At 46.5% G+C, this 22,383-nt stretch overlaps 1 protein-coding gene across 3 annotated transcripts in view; it reads right to left on the reverse strand.

Annotated features, from left to right (window-relative positions):
- Nucleotides 1-502: 502 nt before the first annotated feature.
- The window catches only part of depdc5 (DEP domain containing 5, GATOR1 subcomplex subunit), a 192,754-nt gene continuing 170,873 nt past the window's right edge, over nucleotides 503-22,383 (reverse strand). For all 3 annotated transcript variants that reach the window (XM_078226820.1, XM_078226821.1, XM_078226819.1), the window contains exons 38-41: nucleotides 18,473-18,644; nucleotides 10,217-10,277; nucleotides 3,828-3,910; nucleotides 503-2,506 (exon numbers count right to left, since the gene is read on the reverse strand). In XM_078226820.1, the coding sequence (XP_078082946.1) occupies nucleotides 2,211-2,506; nucleotides 3,828-3,910; nucleotides 10,217-10,277; nucleotides 18,473-18,644 (612 nt within the window). In that variant the 3' untranslated portion in view covers nucleotides 503-2,210. The remainder of the gene's footprint in view (nucleotides 2,507-3,827; nucleotides 3,911-10,216; nucleotides 10,278-18,472; nucleotides 18,645-22,383) is intronic.

A 22,383-nucleotide genomic window follows, 5' to 3' on the forward strand; every position in this document is an offset into this window, starting at 1 on the left:
AGGAATCAGCCTGGTAAACCTTCGCTGCACTCTCTCCATAGAAAGGACATCCTTCCTCAGATAAAGACACCAAAACTGCACACAATACTCCAAGTGTGGCCTTACCAGCGTCCCATCCTTTCCATGGATGTTTTATACAGTCCCTTAAAAAGAGATTTCTCCGGCCTAACCAAGTGGAGGTCTCACTGAGGTTGCTTCATGCCAGCCTTTCATTGCTTTTGTGACTAAAATCTCAAGAGTGAAAGAAAAAAAAAATCAACTGAATATTCATGGAGATTAACGCCGGAATTCTACCGCCCAGCCCACCACAGAATCAGAGCGGGCGAGAGGCCGACAACGGAAATGTCCGTTGACCCCAGGTGTGAATTTCCAGTCTCGTTAGAGCGAGGCCATAAAATCCCATCCTACAAATGTATTCACGGGATACGTCCATCTCGTTCTGGTGATGTACCACCGGACAACCCAGCAAGTCTCCGTACACAATTATAAAAAATGGTTTAAAAAATAAAGCTTTTTTTGCTTTTTATTTGCAAATATAGACTTAAAGTAAACAGTGCATCAGTCAGGTACATGGATAGGCCCAGGTCAGTCTAAATGGAGGCTGTGTCACTCACAGAGGTGCAGTCTAACACCAAGAGCAGCAGTCAATGGCCGCGGGAACATTGTGAGCAGCGGAATTAAGAGCATTAGACAATAACTGCACAATATTCTATAAACATTGAACAACTTCCCACAGCCTCCGAGTTCGAATATGTCAGCTTCTCCAGGGATCGCTCTGAAATACTGTACAGTGTGTGAAAAACCCACACAATAAATACTGTACAGTTGGTGTGTGAAAAACCCGCTCGATAAATGCTGTGCCATCTCTGGACCTCATGATTCCACGACAGCTATCTTCAGGGTCACGCTGTCTGAACCGAATGGAGTGGAATACACCCCAGCGCTGGACATACAGAGGGACCCCAGGCAGGAGGGACTGGATTCACACACTCAGAGGGATTCTGCACATTAGGGGCTAGGTTTCTAATCTCAGAGGGACTCTGTACAGGACTCAGAGGGACCTTGTACAGGTGGGATACACACTTCATGTGCCAGTGGCCTTGTTTACCCATTTGTATAACCCGGCTGATTGAGGAGTGTAGGTGAATATCATGTTACACAATCCACGTAAATCAACAAATAATGTGAAGCGAGTTGAAGATTTGAGTCCAGTTTTGGGACACATTAAGTGACTGAGATTGGATTAGATGGAGGCTCCAATGTTTCTCTTATGCTCTCTCGTGTAGACTCCCACACTCAGCATGCTCTCCCCCGACTCCCACCGCTTCCAAATCAACTGAGAAGAGAGACCCTGGGCTAGGATGCGTTAGAATGTGATAGAATTCAGAAACTGGTCACAAATGTAACGCTTGTGATCCACACCGGGACGGGCAACGCCGCAGCGGGTCAGATAATGGCCAAGTTGAGATTTCCAAGATCCACTGGGAGGTTGTGCTCAGTATGAAGCCTCTTGTCGATTCATTGCCTCTAAACAAAACTGAAAGGAAGCATTCACCACTCAACAGCTTAAATAATTAATTAACACAAGAACTAATTAATCATCCTCTGGACTAGACAGTCCCAGGCAAAGGCACACAGTTACAAAGTGCAGGGACTGAGATCCGCTATTCTAATGAGCTCATCCAACTGAGGTTTGAAATGAGCAAGAATCCTCCCCGAGACAAGAGCTGGCAGTTTGAGAGAGCAGTTTGCTGAAGAGCTCTGACTGGATAACGAGGGCAAACATCAGCAAACCAAGCTCCTTTCGCTCAGATTTCATCACAATTCCTTTCCAAACATCTATTACTGAGACACACCCACAGGAACTCATTCCTACAGCTGCTCGATCAGATTCACTCAGTATTCCACACCAGGCTTTATCAGGGTGGCTGAAGTGGCGACCATATCTGGAAATAATATGACCAGATTGTGGCTAAGGCTGACTAGGACACAACAGGACCGAGTGGATGAAATAGTCATTGTTTTGGGCAAACACAGGCACCAAACTGCAGAGTAGCGTCACATGGAATTATAACGTGACTCTGGCCAATGGATATTAAATGTGCTTCCAAAGGGCAAAGAATAGACACACTTGCCACCAGTGTTTGCACAAGTCCTCAGGGCAATTCCCTGCCTCTCTCAGCCTTTCCTGTTTGGGCTCCCCCCCCTCCTCAGGGTGCACTGGAATGCATCTTCTCCAGGCAGCTCTCCCAGAAGCTGACCAGGCGGTTCTCCCTGTTGGAGCAGAAGTCGTTAAAATCCTTGAGCAGGCGGTCGGCAAACTTCTCATCGCCGGTGGCACTGGAGCGCCAGGTCTTGGTCAGCATGGTGTTGTAGGCCCAGTTGTAGCCGATCTTCTCCTCTCCAAAGAGGCTCTGGGTGCTGGAGCTGGTGGAGTTTCTCCGCCGTCGCTGCTGGCCGCTGGTGAACTTGCGTTTGGAATATGGCAGCTGAAGAAATACCGTACCTGGAGGGAGCAATACAACACGGCAAGTTGGAATTCAGTTTATAAGTTCAAGTTTATTTATTAGTGTTACAAGTAAGCTTACATTAACACTGTAATGAAGTTACTGTGAAAATCCTCTAGTCGCAACACTCCAGCGCCTGTTCGGGTACACTGAGGGAGAATTTAGCATGACCAATGCACCTAACCAGCACGTCTTTCAGACTGTGGGAGGAAACTGGAGCACCCGGAGGAAACCCACACAGACATGCAAATTCCACACAGACAGTAACCCAAGCCAGGAATTGAACCCGGGTCCCTGGTGCTGTGAGGCAGCAGTGCTAACCACTGCGCCACTGAGTTAATGGATTGTCTGAACACTGTCCACTTTGGAGACAAAGCACAGGTTAAACTTATACTTTACATAATAGTCTCGACATTATGTCTGATCCAGTTAACAGAATCCTACAGCTTCCCCCTTTTGATTCTGGAACATTGCTGGCCCCCAAGCATAGCTGCTAATGACAGATGGCCACACCAGAGCCAATGGAAGTCGAGGAATGGGCGGGTGCTTTGGGTGGCGATCACCCCATAGGTTGGGGGGATTTGGGGGGGGTGGTCTGCCCACCTTCCTTGTGCCACTTTCCAAGGCTGTGGCAACTCTGGTTGCTTCACAGATTTTCCACTTTGCCCTGTGACTGCACTACAACCATTTACACCTTATCGGAATCACAGCACAGGAGGCCATCCAGCCTGTCGGAAGTAAGGAGGTTTTGCTACAATTAGGTAGGGCATGGATGAGAAAGAAATCTGGAGTACTGTGTACAGATTAGGTCTACTTACTTAAGAAATAATACAACTGCAATAGAAGCAGTTTAGAGAAGGTTCACTCAACTGAGTCCTGATATGTGGGAGTTATGAGGCAAGATTGCACAGGCTGGGCCCGTACTCATTGGAGTTTGGAAGAGTGAGGTGTGATCTTATTGAAACATACAAGATCCCGAGGACATTTACAGAGAGGATTGTAGAGGATGTTTCCTCTTGAGGGGGAGTCGGGAACAGGGGAAACACAGTTTACAGATAAGGGGTTTTCCAGTCAGCTGGAGATGAGGAAGAGTTTCTTCACTCTGAGGGTTGTTGGTCTTTGGAATCCTCTTCCCCACAGAGCAGCCCTCAATGTCACTCTGGTCTTTAACCGGTCACAATCCCCTTCCTTTCTCTGGACCTATTCTGGATGGGTGAGAACGCACATTCCCCATCTGCTAGCGGTTTAGTACCTGTCACTCTTACACAGTCAGTCTGAGAGCTACATGAATAGACCCGCACTCCAAGACCCGGAACTCACCTGTGACATGAATGTACTGCGGCTTATTCTCTGCAGGGAAGTTAAAGGCCGAGGCCGTGTACTTGTCTTGGACAAAACCAAACCTGTGACAGGGAGATAAGAAAGATGAATGCAAAGCAGAGAGCCTGGCCTGAGACACACTGACCATTGGGCAGCAAGACCTCCGTAGACTAGACTGGTAGGTCCTCACTTCACTGGTCAGAGTGTAGGTGACAGTAAGGGGGGAGGGAGCATGAGAACACAAGGGTCTTTGGAGGGGGGATGGGGGGGGGGGGTGGTGGTGGTGGGGGTGAGAGACAAAGGAAACTTTATAAAGTTTCCTCCATGACTGACCTCCGAGGTTACTTGCGGCATCAGAAGATTAATTCCCAGAAATCCGAGGATGATCCTGCAATTATGGTAACCCAGGGGCTACGGCATCTAAAGAGCCTGGTTCTTTACCCTTTGATCTTATGGTCCTGTTACAGCAGATTGACAGGGTCGAGCGGTGTAAGTTGAAAGCACTGAGTTTAACCACAGGGGTCTGTATCCCTCCCTGGTCAGGGGCAGAATGACCCACCCACAGTGACCTTAACTCGCTGGCATGTATCTGCTACAATAGGGCTAAGACCTTACACTACATCTTTATGAAATGTTACATATAATATTAAATATATAAAATTATTAAATATATGAAATATTACATATAATACATCACCCAGAGGGTGGGAATTCACTACCATAGAAAGTAGTTGAGGCCAAAACGTTGTATGGTTTCAAGAAGAAATTAATCTCTCAACTTTCTTTTTTTTGAAAACACATTATTCAAGAGTGCACATTTAAAATGAGATCCTATTAAGAATTCTGACGTACATAAAACAAGTTAGAAGTTTGTCTATGTACGGCAATATTAAGGCTACTTAGAACGCAATGCCCATATAGTTGGATAAAATAGTGAAAAGAGAGGCTAATTAAAAACCTTAAACTTGAACGGTCTCTCATTATACAAAACATTCTCACAGAGATAAAGGAGAGTCTGGGTTGGCAAATGAAGGTCACTATGTAGATACCTTTACAACAAACATACATTCAGCTCTTGGGGCTAAAGGGATTCAGGTATATGGAGGGAAGGGGGAATCAGGATATTGAATTTGATGATCAGCCATGATTGAAATGAATGGCGGGGCAGGCTCAAAGGGCTGAATGGCCTACTCCTGCTTCTAGTTTCATATGTTCTAAAATTTTACAACTGGCTAATGACCTTCTAAAATGACTGAAGCCAGGTCTTGCTGCGACCTTCCAACAACAGGAGCTAGTCTGGCAGTATCAAATAAACTTGCGGCTTGTTATCTCTGAAGAGGCACTAATGACCGATATGGACTGCACAGACCAAATCCAAAGGGAATTCCACAAAGGTCATCTCCGTTTCATAAGCCAAGCCGGGCCAACCAGAGCTGCGTCATCTGCTGGGACAAAAGACCCTGCAACTTCCTTTCCAATTCCTGATGGGTTGAAACATTAACAATCCGAGCTGACCAATGAATATACAGCCTTTGTCAAAGACAAAACGGAGAGTGGGAGTCGTGTAACATGTCAACCCCCTGGCTGTTACACTGCCTGCTGTACAGCAAATCAGTCTGTCACCTTCCATCCAGCAAGTCGCAGCTCAGAAAAGGGGCTCTGTCCCAAGTTTGAATGTCTGCCCCCATCTACACTGTTTCTACTTGAACATTTGAACTTCTGTACCATTGACTACAGCTGTGTGTGTCTACCTCACCATGGAAATCAGCTCTACTGGAAAAGCAAATTATTGAGCATTAGTTTTCAACCTGCGGGCCTCACATTGGACTTCTGATTCTGGGCTCACATGAAACAAGATGGGCGAGTGGTCTAAGGCGCCAGACTCAAAGAGTATGATTCCTTGTCTTATGTATACCAAGTGAATTCTGGTCCCTTTCTAGCGGCGAGAGTTCAAATCCCACCCCTGACGTTCCCCTTTATGGGGGGTGGTGATGAGGTAGCATTATCAGTGGATTAGTAATCCAGAGACCCAGGGCAGTGTTCTGGAGACCCAGTTCGAATCCCGCCATGGCAGATGGTGGAATTTGAATTTCATAAAAACTATCTGGAATTAAGAATCTACTGATGACCATCAAAACATTGTCGATTGCCGGGAAAACCCATCTGGTTCACTAATGTCCTTTAGAGAAGGAAATCTGTCATCCTCACCTGGTCTGGTCTACTTGTGACTCCAGACCCACAACAATGTTGCCCTCTGAAACAGCCGAGCATTTATGATTCTATAAACCACACAATTCAAGGGTAATTAGGGATGGGCAACAAATGCTGGCCTCACCAGCGATGCCCACATCCTATGAAAGAACAAAAATGACTCTTTGCTCTGTGGTCTTTGCTTGGGATGTGAAAGGTGCTATCTAAATGCACATTAGGATTGCTGATAACATTGAAAATCAAGTTGAAGGATTTGGCATTTTATGGACGGCAATCGTATAGCAGCCATTGCGAAGGCGAGTTAGAACATAGAACATAGAAAAGCTACAGCACAAACAGGCCCTTCGGCCCACAAGTTGCGCCGAACATGTCCCTACCTACTAGGCTTACCTATAAACCTCTATCTTACTAACTTTCATGAACTTATCCAAAAGTCTCTTAAAAGACCCTATCGAATCCGCCTCCACCACCACTACCGGCAGCCGATTCCACGCACCCACCACCCTCTGAGTGAAAAACCTACCCCTAACATCTCTGTACCTACTCCCCAGCACCCTAAACCTGTGACCTCTTGTGGCAACCATTTCAGCCCTGGGTAAAAGCCTCTGAGAATCCACTCTATCAATACCTCTCAACATCTTATACACCTCTATCAGGTCACCTCTCATCTTCGCCTCTCCAAGGAGAAAAGACCTAGCTCTCTCATCCTATCCTTATAAGGCATGCCACCTAATTCAGGCAACATCCTTGTAAATCTCCTCTGCACCCTTTCTATGGCTTCCACATCCTTTCTGTAATGAGGCGACCAGAACTGGGCACAGTACTCCAGTTGGGGTCTGACCAGGGTCCTATATAGCTGCAGCATTATCTCCCGATTTCTAAACTCAATTCCTCTATTGATGAAGGCCAGTATTCCATACGCCTTCTTAACCACAGCCTCTACCTGCGACGCTGCTTTGAGCGTCCTATGAACCCGGACTCCAAGATCCTTCTGATCTTCCACACTGCCAAGCGTCTTACCCTTAATATTATATTCTTTCATCCTATTCGACCTGCCAAAATGAACCACCACACACTTATCTGGGTTGAAGTCCATCTGCCACTTCTCTGCCCAGTCTTGCATCTTATCTATGTCTCGTTGCAACTGCTGACATCCCTCTACACTATCCACAACACCACCAACCTTTGTGTCATCAGCAAACTTGCCAACCCATCCTTCCACTTCCTCATCCAGGTCATTTATAAAAATCACAAAGAGCAAGGGTCCCAGAACAGATCCCTGGGGCACTCCACTGGTCTCCGACCTCCATGCTGAAAAAGACCCATCTACAAACATTCTTTGCCTTCTCTGGGCAAGCCAGTTCTGAATCCACAAAGCAATGCCCCCTTGTATCCCATGCCCCTTCACTTTCTCAATAAGCCTTGCATGGGGCACCTTATCAAACGCCTTGCTGAAATCGATATAAACTACATCTACCGCTCTTCCCTCGTCTACGTTGGTGAGAATAGACCGTCTCTCACCATTTCTGATCGAGCTGAGGGAAGAAAAAAGAGACTCACAGACCACAATCGATAAGGATAGGCAACAACACCTCCTCCATGATCATCCTCAACACCGGTGCCCCACAGGACTATGTTCTTAGCCCCGTACTATACTCCTTATTCACCTATGACTGTGTGGCCAAATTCCCTTCCAATTCGATTTTCAAGATTGCTGATGACACCACCATAGTGGGTCGGATCTTGGATCTCGAGACAGAATACAGGAATGAGATAGAGAATCTGGTGAACTGGTGCGGCAACAATAATCTCTCCCTCAATGTCAACAAAACAAAGGAGATTGTCATCGACTTCAGGAAGCGTAAAGGAGAACATGCCCCTGTCTACATCAGCGGGGACGAAGTAAAAAGGGTCGAAAGCTTCAAGGTTTTAAGTACCCAACAGGTACGAACAACCTGTCCTGGTCCCCCATGCCGACGCTATAGTTAAGAAAGCCCACCAACGCCTCTACTTTCTCAGAAGACTAAGGAAATTCGGCATGTCAGCTACGACTCTCACCAACTTTTACAGATGCACCATAGAAAGCATTCTTTCTGGTTGTATCACAGCTTGGTATGGCTCCTGCTCTGCCCAAGATCACAAGGAACTACAAAAGATCGTGAATGTAGCCCAATCCATCACGCAAACCAGCCTCCCATTCAATGACTGCGTCCACACTTCCCACTGCCTCGGAAAAGCAGCCAGCATAATTAAGGACCCCACGCCCTCGGACATTCTCTCTTCCACCTTCTTCCTTTGGGAAAAAGATACAAAAGTCTGAGGTCACGTACCAACCGACTCAAGAACAGCTTCTTCCCTGCTGCCATCAGACTTTTGAATGGACTTACCTTGCATTAAGTTGATCTCTCTCTACACCCTAGCTGTAACACTACATTCTGCACCCTCTCCTTCTCTATGTATTGTATGATTTGTCTGTATAGTGCGCAAGAAACAATACTTTTCACTGTATGTTAATACACATGACAATAAAAAATCAAATCAAATAATCAACATTCTAACCGTGCTTTAATTCAAGCTCTGGCTGCCCTTGGCGGGGGGGGGGGGGGGGGGGGGGGGGGAAGAGAGGAGCAGGTTCCCCTCCGTTGACCTCCCATGATGGTAGGCGGTGAGAGCGGATATTTCCCTGCCAACTGCAAAGGTGTGCGTTGGCGCAGGATTGGCCACATCACGCCTCATTAACAACGTATCAGCTGGAAGCACATTGTCTCACCAGTTGGCAGCCTCTGATTCACTGGCTCCCCTGTGACCTCAGCATACCCTCGCTCCCGAGGGTCAGATTAAAACTGTACCCCCACTCCCACACCATACACTGACCTTTTAATGTCTGTGTCCTCAGGACTACTCCAGGTTAGAGACCGACCCCAAAAATCTGGAAGAGTGCAGTGGGACTCGCACGCCAGTACAGGGGGTGAAATCTGACGGCAGTAGCCTGTTTTTGTCCCGATGGGAAAGGGATATCTTCCCCTCTGGCCCGCCAGTGTGCCTGCTGTGGGTAGGAGCGGAAACTCCCAGGCCGGATTCGATTTGTCTGGCAGGACGAGGTCTGCGCTGCATCTGTCACTTTGCAAAACTGGAGGAACAGCAGCTCATCTTCCGATTGGGCACTTTACAACCTTCCGGACTAAACATCGAGTTCAACAACTTCAGAGCATGAACTCTCCCCTCCACCTTCACCCCATTCCCATTTATTTTATTTTATTTTATTTCATCTCATTCATCCATTTTATCATCCTTCTTTCTCACCTCCGTTTTTCCACTTTCCATTCCAGCTCTCCTCCTTGTCCCCTCCCTCCTTCAGGGTAACAGCCACATTCCTCAGGCAGTCCTTTAACAATCTGTACCTCTGTTCTGCCATCCACACATTCTGATCACTTAATGGACACTTTTAGCATCTTTCACAGCCTTCTGTATCCTCATTTACATTCCTTTTGTCCCATTCCACCCCCCATAGTATAAATCTCCAGATTCTCTTTGCTCTCAGCTCTGAGGAAGGGTCATCCAGACTCAAAACATTGGCTCTATTCTCTCTCCACAGATGCTGCCAGACCTGCTGAGATTTTCCAGCATTTTCTCTTTTTGTTTCAGATTCCAGCATCCGCAGTATTTTGCTTTTATCTTGCACAATCAGCAAACTGGATTTCTTGTAACACACCGAATGAGACGCTGTGAACAGCTCACAGACGATGGGGTAAAGGTTTCATGTAAAGAATGAACTACATTGGTCGTTGTACCATGACAAGCTCATACACCCTCTTGTGATTACAGCGTGGCAGTCTCCAAGCTGCGGAACTAGAGCCTGACTGAGGAGGGCTGGGGCAATGGGGGAAATAATTTAAAGATGGGGGGGGGGGGGGGGGGGGGGCAGGGGGGAGGGGGGGGGGGGTGGTGTTCGGTGAGATGGGGAGGAAAAGAAATGGAAAGATTACCACCATGAACCAAAACTGCTTTAATTAACAGAGAAAAGCCCCTGAGTCCTGTAGGCTGAGAGTCTTAACGACTGCTGTTAGCTGGAATAGGCATCGAAACAAGCTCTGATCAGATTCACACTGAATGAAAATCCCAGTTAAAACTCCTGTGTGTAACAGTGCTGCCCCCACAGGTATACTGAAGTACTGTACCTGGCAAGAATGGCTTCTTGCAGCAGCTGCATTCGATCCCAGTACGTCTCAGGCTCGAACCCTGGAACAACAGAAACAGCACAGCAAGCTGTTAAACTGGCACTGCTAATTCATCACTACTCTGCTATAGCAAGCAAATCTGTCTCTAAAACTGACCTGGTGTCTCAGAACGGGTAATTTTCCAATATACCCAATGTGGCCAATATTCCCAACATATCCTGGCGATCCCAGTATTCCCACTGTACTCTGCTGATTCATAGGAACAGGAATAGGCCATTCAGCCCATCGAGCCTGCACCGACAACAATTCGATACAATCAGGGCTTATCATAGAACCATAGAATCTACAGTGCAGAAGGAGGCCATTTGGTTCATCGAGCCTGCACCAGCAACAATCCCACCCAGGTCCTATCCTCGTAACCCCACATATTTACCCTGCTAATCCCCCTGACACTAAGGGGCAATTTACCATGGCCAATCAACCAAACCCGCACATCTTTGGACTGTGGGAGGAAACCGGAGCATCCGGGGGAAACCCACACAGACACGGGGAGAACGTGCAAACTCCACACAGACAGCGACCTGAGGCTGGAATTGAACCCGGATCCCTGGCGCTGTGAGGCAGCTGTAATGACAACAGTGCCACCGTGCTACCCCTAATCGGTGTCCTATCGGACACATATCAATGCCTTTTTCATAGAAACCCTACAGTGCAGAAGGAGGCCATTCGGCCCATCGAGTCTGCACCGACCACAATCCCACCCAGGCCCTACCCCTACATATTTTACCCGCTAATCCCTTTAACCTACGCATCCCAGGACTCTAAGGGGCAATTTGTTTAACCTAGCCAATCAACCTTACCCGCACATCTTTTTACCCACTCTATCGATAACCCCTTATATGTTGTTAATCTGAAATCAATCTCTACCTTAACCATACTGAATGACCAAGCTTCCACAGCCCCCTGGGGTAGAGAATTCCAAAGATTCACAACCCTGAGTACAAAAACAATCTCCTCACCTTGGTCCCAAGTGGCTTCTCCCTTATTTTGAAATTGTGTCCCGGGTTCTAGACTCCCCAACCATCTTACCTGCATCCATCTTGTCTATTCCTTCCAGTTTTTTGTAGGTTTCAATGTAATCATCTCTCATTTTTTACATATTCCCAATATGTACTGTGGATAATGATGTTTCTGGAGCCAATTATACTAATATTATCCAAGCAGGTTAGACAGTAGAACAGAAGCAACTGTTGTTCAATAATCACCCTCCCCTCGGCTGTGTATGAACACAGTTGGTACTGGAGGAGCTAGCTTCAGGAAAGCAGATTCAGGTTGTTCCAAGCACTTCATCACTGCAAACAGTGACTGGTGCAACGGGATGTGACTGTACCCCTCCCTCATGACAGAACAGATACTGGGCAGGTGTGAGGGGCAGAGGGGAATGCGGTGAGAGTTCACTGTTCTCGGACATCCCTCATGTGCCTTGTGCCAGATAGTGCGTCTGTTCATAGTGTCTGCGGATTGTGTCAGGAGAACCTTCCTATCCACTAACTGGCAGCAATATGGCTGCAAAGTGAGTAACTGGAGCAAGACTTGTGAAAACCCTTGGATTATATATACCCACGAGATAAAGGAAAGATTTGCAGGTACATAGTCCCGATCTTGCCTTCATATTTTGAATCATAGAATCCGTATAGTGCAGGTGGTGGCCATTTAGCTCATCAAGTCTGCACCAACACTCCAGAAAGAGCATCTTACCCCGCCCTATCCCCATAATCCGCACATTTACCATGGCTAATTCACCTAACCTACACACCTTTAGACACTAAGGAGCAATTTAGCACTAACCTACACCTCTTTAGACTGTGGGAAAAACCCCATGCAAACAATCGTCCAAGCTGGGAGTTGAACCCAGGCACCTGGCACCTTGAGGCAGCAGTGACATCCACTCTGCCACTCATATAGCACCTAGCTGTACCACAGAAAGTTTTACAGCATAGGCGGAGACCCTTCGGCCCATTGTGTTACTGCTGGATGAAAAGAGTCAACCCAGATTAGCCCCACTTTCCAGCTCTTTGTTTGTACCCATGCAGATTACAGCACTTTCAAGTGTATATCCAAGTATTCTTTATTTGCTGTGATATCCAGATCTGCTAAAAAGTGCTTTCATCCTCATTCCTGCTGTCTCTAACTCTTCCTTTGTACTGGTGTTTACTTCTGGTAGTTGTGGAGTCTTAAAGAACAAAGAAAATTGCAGCACAGGAACTGGCCCTTCGGCCCTTCAAGCCTGCACTGACCATGCTGCCCGACTGAACTAAAACCCCCTACCCTTCCCGGGATCATTTCCCTCTATTCTCATCCTGTTCATGTATTTATCAAGACGCCCCTTAAAAGTCACTACCGTATCCGCTTCCACTACCTCCCTCAGCAGCGAGTTCGAGGCACCCACCACCCTCTGTGTAAAAAATCTGCCTCGTACATCTCCTTTAAACCTTGCCCCTCACACCTTAAACATGTGCCCCCTAGTAATTGACTCTTCCACCCTGGGAAAAATCTTCTGACTATCCACTCTGGCCATGCCCCTCATAATCTTGTAGACCTCTATCAGGTCACCCCTCAATCTCCGTCGTTCCAGTGAGAACAAACCAAGTTTCTCCAACCTCTCCTCATAGCTAAAAGCTGCAATCTTTGGGTAGAATTTCCCATTTGGGCATCAAGGCTTCTGGAAATGATGGCTTTGCCACCAAGTTTCCCAGACATCTGCGTTCTTCTGGGGAACTGAACTCTGGATAAGAGCAGGAACCTGCGCAAAAGCGACACCTCAGCACAATCCAGTAATATAAATGAGAGCACTGAACGAGGAACCTCCAAATGGAATTGCTGCAATGTTAGACACGGTCTGTTAAAATCCATGATGTATTCTTCTATGGAATTACTCTTTGAAGAAGGGAAAGGGTTAATGTTTTTTGTACTCAATGTATTTTGTACCAAAAAGGTTGAACTTTGTACTTAGAATGTATCACAAGCATAACCCTTCATTGTGGCTAATCTCCCTCAGGTTTATACTGCTTTCCCTCAGGTTTATACTGCTTTTGACATGAATAAAAGTTATTCTTGTTTGTACTGCTTCTGACATTAATACCAGTTAACTTTTGTTTTTATAACAATAGATAGTCAATGTAAATGTGAATGTGTTTGTGAAGTCTTACCTTTCCTACAAGTTTGTGTGTGGTTTGCGGAAGACAAGCGATTCCATGGTGTGGAGCGCGATATCAGCCGTTTGAAGAGGAACTCCCGCTGAGGCAGCTGGACGAGCGTCGGAACTTCAAAGGGGAACCGCGGGAAGAACAGGAAATAGAAGACCTGCGCTTCATGAGTTGAGAATGCCAGCTACACTGGTTTATGGTCAGGAGTTTTCAATGTATTTATTGTAGTTGGTCTGGAAGCTTGCTTCGTGACCAGCAGTTGTAAATTGTATTTCTGAGTCGTGACTGGTCTGGGGTTGATTCGTGACCAGTATTAGAAGCCATGCTGTATATATATATCCCCACTTTTCTGTGTTCAGGGAGAACTTTGGCTTCCGCTTTCCAGGGGTCAGGTTCTCCCGCAAGCTTGTGAGAATAAAGCCTACTCTATTTTGACTCATACCAGCCTCAGAGGTATTTTTTTACCGACTACACTCTTCATCTTTCCAAATCTATCAAAGTCTGACCATGATCATCGTTCGAGTAAATCTCAACCATGAAACCTATTAGAAGGGGCAAACATTCCTCATTTCCTATCTGTCCCTCTCTGCTTCAAGAAGACGACCATCATCCCAGTACGTAAGAAAAACCAAGCAGTGTGCCTTAATGACTATCGGCCGGTGGCTCTGACGTCCATCATTATGAAGTACTTTGAAAGGCTAGTCATGGCACGAATCAATTCCAGCCTCCCGGGCTGCCTGGATTCACTACAGTTCACCTACCATCGCAACAGTTCCACAGCGGACACCATTTCCCTGGCCCTACACTCAACCCTGGAACACCTCGATAACAAGGACACCTATGTCAGACTCCTATTTATCGACTACAGCTCAGCCTTCAACACCATTATTCCCACGAAACTCATCTCCAAACTCCATGGCCTGGGCCTCGGCACCTCCCTCTGCAACTGGATCCTGAACTTCCTAACTCACAGACCACAGTCAGTAAGGATAGGCAACAACACCCCTCTACGATCATCCTCAACACCAGTGCCCCACAAGGCTGTGCTCTTAGTCCCTACTATACTACTTATACACCGATGACTGTGGGGCCAAATTCCCCTCCAATTCAATTTTCAAGTTTGCTGACGATAGCACCGTAGTGGGTCGGATCTCAAACAATGATGAGACAGAGTACAGGAATGAGATAGAGAATCTGGTGAACTGGTGCGGCAACAAGAATCTCTCCCTCAATGTCAACAAAATGAAGATATTGTCATCAACTTCAGGAAGTGTAAAGAGAACATGCACCTGTCTACATCAATAGGGACGAAGTAGAAAGGGTCGAGAGCGTCACGTTTTTAAGTGTCCAGATCACCAACAACCTGTCCTGGTCCCCCCATGCTGACACTATAGTTAAGAAAGCCCACTAACGCATCTACTTTCTCAGAAGACTAAGGAAATTTGGCATGTCAGCTATGGCTCTCATCAACTTTTACAGATGCACCATAGAAAGCATTCTTTCTGGCTATATCATAGCTTGGTATGGCTCCTGCTCTACCCAAGACTGTAAGGATTTACAAAAGGTCGTGAATGTAGCCCAATCCATCACGCAAACCAGTCTCCCTTCCATTGACTGTCTACACTTCCCGCTGCCTCGGCAAAGCAGCCAACATAATTAAGGACCACACGCACCCCGGACATTCTCTCTTCCACCTTCTTCCTTCGGATAAGATACAAAAGTCTGGGGTCACGTACCAACCGACTCAAGAACAGCTTCTTCCCTGCTGCTGTCAGACTTTTGAATGGACTTACCTTGCATTAAATTGATCTTTCTCTACACCCTAGCTATGACTGTAACACTGCATTCTGCACTCTCTCGTTTCCTTCTCTATGAATGGTATGCTTTGTCTGTACAGCGCGCAAGAAACAATACATGTGACAATAATAAATCAAATCAAATTTCCCAACTAATGGACTCCCAGCTCACCAAACACTTTGCTTCTGATTTGACTTTTGTTAGGAAGCGGTAATGTTTCTTTGATGGGGATGCACCCCGTGTCCACTTCATTCTCACACTCATCATTAAGGCTCAGGCTCTGAGAACATTGGCGGGCAATCATCAACTGGCCATTTACACTTGCTGTCAGCCACTTCACACAAAGCTAATCAGATTCAAATCTTCTGTATTAAGAAAATAATCTTAACTTCAACCTTCGCCTTTAGGTAACCATTCCCTGTTACCGTGTTAAACTTACGAGGGGAATACAGTCAATCTTTACTCAGGTTTAGATGTATTTACAGAGTCCAACGTTACAAAGATACTGTACAGCTGCTAACTCTATAACCCAGCTGAGGTTGTTAAAAAGTAGATGGAGTTAGATACAAATCAGTTGGATATAGCAGAGGCAATGGGCCCTGACAAGATTCTGGCTGTGGTACTGCAGACTTGTGTTTAGAACTAATTGTGCTCTTAGCCAAGCTGTTCCAGTACGGAGACAACATGGGCATCAAACTGACAATATGGAAAATTGCCCAGGATTGTCAATTACACAAAACAACAGCACAAATCCAATCCGGCCAGTTACCACCTCAGCAGTCTACTCTTGATCATCAGTAAAGTGATGGAAGGGGCCATCAACAGCACTTACTCAGCAATAACCTGCTCAGTGACACTCGGTTTGGGTTCCGCCAGGGTCACTCAGCTCCTGACCCCATTACAGCTTTGGTTCAAACGTGGACAAAAGAGCTGAACTCCAGAGGTGAGGTGAGAGTGATAGCCCTTGACATCAAGGCCACATTTGACCAGAGTGTGGCATCAAGGAGCCCTCGCAAAATTAGAAGCGAATGGGAATCGGGGGGAAACTCTCCACTGGTTGGAATCATACCTGACACAAAGGAAGATGGTTGTGGTGGTTGAATTCCAATCATCTCAGTCCAAGGACATCACTGCAGGGATAGTGTCCTGGGTTCAAACATCTTCAGCTGCTTCATCAATGATCTTCCCTCCATCATAAGGTCAGAGGTGGGGATGTTTACTGATGACTGCATTATGTTCAGTGGCATTCACAGTGATACTGGAGCAGTCCATGTCCAAATGCCGTGTGACCTGGACAACATTCAGGCTTGGGCTGATAATGCCACACAAGTGACCATCTCCAACAAGAGAGTCTAACCATTGCCGCCTGACATTCAATGGCATTACCACCGATGAATCCCCACTATTAACATCCTGGGAAATACATTCATGAGCAACTCAGCTGGACGGGATATACAAATACTATGATTAGTAAAGCAGGTCAAAGGCTAGGAAATCCTGCGGCGAGTAACTCACCTGCTGAATCCCCAAAGCCTGTCTACAGTATGCAAGGCACAAGTCAGGAGTGTGATGGAATGCTCCCCAGTTACCTGGATGGGTGCAGCTCCAACAACACTCAAGAAGCTTGACACCATCCAGGACAAAGCAGCCCGCTTGATTGGTACCACATCCACAAACATTCACTCCCTCCACCACTGACACAGTGTTTACCATCTACAAGATGCACTGCAGCAATTTGCCAAGACTCTTTTGACAGCACCTTCCAAACCGCAAATCTCTACTGCAGAGTTGTCCAACATAGGATTCTGGCTCACCAAAGGTTTCCGTCCTGCCAGCCAACTAGTGTTGAAAAAGCATAAAGTGAATGTGGCAGATTCTGTAAGGAGTTGCTCCTCCCGTCATAGATCAGCCAGGATTTAATAGAATGATAGAGCAGGCTTGAGGGGCTGAATGGCCAATTGGTTTCTGTTCCAAAATTTCTACTGCCTCATCTTTCCAAAATCTGCTCACCTGTCCTGTGAGTGAGAAACAATATGGGGCCCCTTACACAAAAGGTTGGGTCCCTCTTCTCTACTGCCTAGAACAACAAGAGTAGCAGGCACATGGGAACACCACCACCTACAAGAAACACACCATCCTGACTTGGAAATATATCGCCATTCCTTCACGGTCGTTGGATCAAAACCCTGCAACTCCCTCCATAACAGCACTGTGGGTGTATCTACACCACATGGACTGCAGCAGTTCAAGATGGCGGCTCACCATCACCTTCCCAAGGGCAATTAGGGATGGGCAATAAATGCTGCGACGCCCAAACCCGATAAATGAATAAGAAAAACTGATCTCCGCCTCCCCCCAAACCTTGAAACGCTAACACTGGAAATCTGAAACTGGAAAAATCAGCGATTACTTCATCAGTTCTCTCACCAGGCTAACTCCAGGCCCCAGCACCAGTGAACCTAACAAAAAGAGTTCCGACACCTCTTTAATTTGGATGATACTCTTTATCTATCAAAGAACAAAGAAAAGTACAGCACAGGAATAGGCCCTTCGGCCCTCCAAGCCTGCACCAATCCTGATGCCTGCCTAAACTAAAACCGTATGCACTTCCGGAGTCCGGATCCTTCCATTCCCATCCTATTCATGTATTCATCTAGTTGCCCCTTAAATGCCGCTGTCGTACCTGCTCTCACCACTTCCCCAGGCAGTGTCTTCCAGACATTCACCACCCTCTGTGTAAAAAACGTGCCTCGCACATCTCCTCTAAACGTTTCCCCACGCACCTTAAACCTATGTCCCCTAGTACTTGACTTTTCTACCCTAGGAAAAAGCTTCTGACTATCCACTCTGTCCATGCCACTGAATCTTGTAAACCTCTATCAGGTCACTCCTCAACCTCCATCGTTCCAGTGAGAACAAACTGAGTTTATCCAACCTCCCCTCATAGCTAATACCCTCCAGACCAGGCAGCATCCTGGTAAACCTCTTCTGTACCCTCTCCAAAGCATTCACGTCCTTCTGGTAGTGTGGCGACCAGAATTGTACACAATATTCTAAATGAGACCTAAGGTTATCGATTTGCTTCCAAGCACTCCACACAGAGTGAGAGAGCGGCACAGTCCAAGGCCAGTCCAGTTACCATCTTACTGTGCAACTAGTGAACGAAGAGTTCCATCCCCCCACCAGCACACTTACTGACGGTTCATTGATCAGTTAGTTTGGACTCTGCGGCAGGACACAGAGAGACACTTACCATCGAAGAGATGTTCAGCACCTTCCTTCACCAAGCAGCTGATATTCAGGGGGATGAAGAGCTGAGTTCGCAGCGGGTCTCCATACAGGTAGCTGGGCAGGGCAAACGGACCTTCGAGGACAGGTACCAAGAGGAAGCCACAGGAGGTGGCCTTCCGATGCCAGCCTTGAACCTAGGTGAGTAAATTGAATGAATGGTTGATCAGCCTGCTATTGAACCAAGACAAGTACAACAACTGAGCCTAATTTCAGGTCAAATTGCAATCCTGACATTTCGCAATCAGGCATCGAAGAAGCTGGCAGATTCCCTCCCCGCCCACTTTTTTGTACTCTGATTGTTGCTCCAATTGGCACCAGTTGGGCACAGAGCCAGGATCCGCCTTGCTCATGGTGGGGGAGGGCACTCCCCCCTCTGCAGCTCCAGCAATTCCCAGCACCCGCTGTGCCCACAGTTACCAGGATCTCTTTGGAAAATGACCAGCAGTGAAGCTGGCCATTCACAGCATGGCAGGATTAGACCATTTCCTCCCACGCTGGCAGAGGAAGAAGGGCTGATAAGACATGAACCAGTGAACAAATTCCCTCCGAGAAATCATTCAAAGCAATAAAATATAAAACCATTAACAGGACAATGGGTGAACTTTGCAACACATCAGTGACAGTATCACAGGAATTAATATCAGTTTCTATATTTAGGAGGGCCAGCTACATGGCAAAGTGAAATTATAGCCCTGATAGTAACTCAGAGGAGGGCGTGAGGGGTTGAGGAAGATGTTTCGAGGTCTCTCTGGGGAGTTAGGTGCTGCATCACTGCGGGAGGATAACAGGATGGCTCAGGTGTGGGAGAAGCATTCTTGCTCCTCTGAGCCCCCAAGCTATGCTGGAAACGCACTTACCTGTTGCATCCATTCCTCATATCTGTTTAGCTGACAGATTTCCCAAGGCCTGGGAAACATATTTGTCCAGCATTAAAGCTGCAGAAAAAAACCCTGAAGCCCACTGACTCAAATATGTTAATGAGCAATCCTCTGTCTCCATAAGACATAAGGTATAGGAGCTGAATTAGGCCATTCGGCCCATCAGGTCTGCTCTACCATTCAATCATGGCTGATAAGTTTCTCAACCCCATTCTCCTGCCTTTTCTCCGTACCCTTTGATCCCCTTACCAATCAAGAAACTATCTATCTACCTTAAATACACCCAAATGACTTGGCCTCCAAAGCCTTCTGTGGCAATGAATTCCATAGATCTTTCTCCTTATCTCAGTTCTAAAGGGTGGTCCCTTTACTCTAAGGCTGTGCCCTCAGATACTAGTCTCTCCGACTAATGGAAACATCTTCCCCACATCCACTCTATCCAGGCCTTTCAGTATTCTGTTATTTTCAATGAGATCCCCACCCCTCATCCTTCTAAACTCCATCGAGTACACACCCAGAGTCCTCAGATGCTCCTCATTTCATTTCATTCCTAGGATCACTCTTGTGAACCTCGTCTGGACCCTCTCCAGGGCCAGCACGTCTTTCCAGACAGATGGGGCCCAAAATTGTTCACAATATTCCAAATGTGGTCTGACCAGAGCTTTATAAAGCCTCAGCAGTACATCCCTGCTTTTGTATTCTAGTCCTCTCGAAATGAATGCTAACAATGCATTTGCCTTCCTAACTACCAACTCAACCTGCAAGTTAACCTTGAGAGTCCTGAACTAGGACTCCCAAGTCCCTTTGAGCTTCCGATTTCTGAATGCGTGGAGTCTGCATGTTCTCCCCGTGTCTGTGTGGGTTTCCTCCAGGTGCTCCGGTTTCCTCCCACAGTCCAAAAGATGTGTGGCTTGGGTAGATTGACCATGCTACATTGACCCTTAGTGTCAGAGGGATTAGCAGAGTAAATATGTAGGGTTACAGGGATATATAGGGCCTGGGTGGGATTGTTGTCGGTGCAGGCTTAATGGGCCGGATGGCCTCCTTGTGCACTGTAGGGATTCTGTGATAAACACAGGGTGTGTCTCTCTTTGCCGGAGATGGTTGAATGTGATTCTGGAATTCTGAAGACTGAGGATGCATGGAGGAGGAAGATTGTGATGGGAGGAAGTGTTCAGGAAGAATGAGAGAAAAAAAATACAGATCAACATTGATACAGTGAGGCAAGACAAGGACTGGCTACTAAACGACAAGCTGCCCAACTGAAACGTCAGCACAAAGCCTGCAGCAATAGCTGAGAATTCACTCTCAGGAACCGGACATCACTGATGGCTGGCTTTGATTGTTCATCTCCAGTCCCCCGTACACTGGTGCTGAGTCACCTTGAGCCACTGTTAACATTCATGTGTGAAAGTCCCGTCACCCCAGGCAAAGCGGATTCCCGACCCACGGAGCTGGGGTTGTGTCGATGAGTGCTGAATTCAGTGAAACACTGTTAGAACACAAACATCAATTAATGAAGAAGATCTGCTTTGAGGTTAATGCAGGTAACCAGAGCCAAATGAAGCAAACTGCCTGTTATGTATTTAAAAGGGTTGCAGGTTGCTTTGAGAACTGATCACATGATTTGATGGTGATGTCATTAGGGTGTTTGCAGAGGTTGCTGTTTTACTTTCAGTTTCTACTCTGTACAGGCAAGTCTGAGAATAAACCTGTTGTTGTTAATTTGAATCTACGTGTGCAAACCACATCTTTTTGTTGAAACCCACGGCCCGGAACATAGTGAGGACATTACGCTGCCTGACATAATTATATCATTGCACAATCAATCAGGGGACATTTTGATAAGTATCAGCCATTAAGTTGCTAACTTCAGGCATGTTTGAACTCCTGACTGAACTCATTTCCACTTTCAGCGGCGTTCACATTTCAGTATTGAGAAAATTTAAATTTAAATAAAGTTTTAAGTTTTAAAGTTTATTTATTAGTATCACAAGTAGGCCTACATTAACACTGCAATGAAGTTATTGTGAAAATCCCCTAGTCGCCACACTCCGGCGCCTGTTCGGGTACACTGAGGGAGAATTTAGCATGGCCAATGCATCTAACCAGCACATCTTTTGGACTGTGGGAGGAAACCGGAGCACCCGGAGGAAACCCATGCAGACACAGGGAGAACGTGCAGATTCCACACAGACAGTGACCCAAGCCTGTGCCACCCGCAACGAGGCAGAGAAAAAAAAACGACAATGGAGGGAAGTCAGGAAATGGGGAGAAAGGGAACATGAAAATAGGGAGAAGGGATGAGGAAATACCGGAAAGAAAGATGACCTTGAGGATAGAGGGAAAAGAGGGAAGCGCAATGGGGGGAAGCATGCGAGAGGGGGCAAGAGAGCAGGGCACAAGTCTGTCGAGAGTATGGATTGAAGGATACTAGAAGATTAAGTAGACCCACAAAAATGAAATAGATTTTGGGTCTTTTTTCCTTCATTTTTCAGAATTCTTGTTTGAAAATGATGGAAGTTATTCAGATTTCAAATACAATTATTATTTTACATCAGATATTTTTTATCCTCTCCTGAAGTGTAATGAGAGGCGAGTGAATACTTGCTGTTTTCTGATTATTGGCAATGATATCACAGGCTATAAACTACTGGTAAACATTTCCCATTCGGTGTTTTATCAGTAAAATGCACTAAAGCTACCTTCTGGACTGCAAGTTTTTCTTCTCAGCCATTGCAGAATATATCAGTACTTTCTCTAACACATCATGTCACACCAGACAGCGTGGGACTGGTTTGTTATATCTATCCTTATACTTGCACCAACGTCTGTACTCTTGGCAATGGCTCCTGACATCTGGGGTCTTTCACTGTTGGCTACAAGCCAAGAATAAATCTGACTGTGCTCGGCAAGGTCACTGGCTCTGAAGACATGGTAAAAACTCAAAACCATCCGAGACAAACCAGTGCATTGATCAGCATCCCATTCACCA

Source organism: Mustelus asterias, chromosome 13, assembly GCF_964213995.1.
Source record: "Mustelus asterias chromosome 13, sMusAst1.hap1.1, whole genome shotgun sequence".
Taxonomy (NCBI): Eukaryota; Metazoa; Chordata; class Chondrichthyes; order Carcharhiniformes; family Triakidae; genus Mustelus; species Mustelus asterias.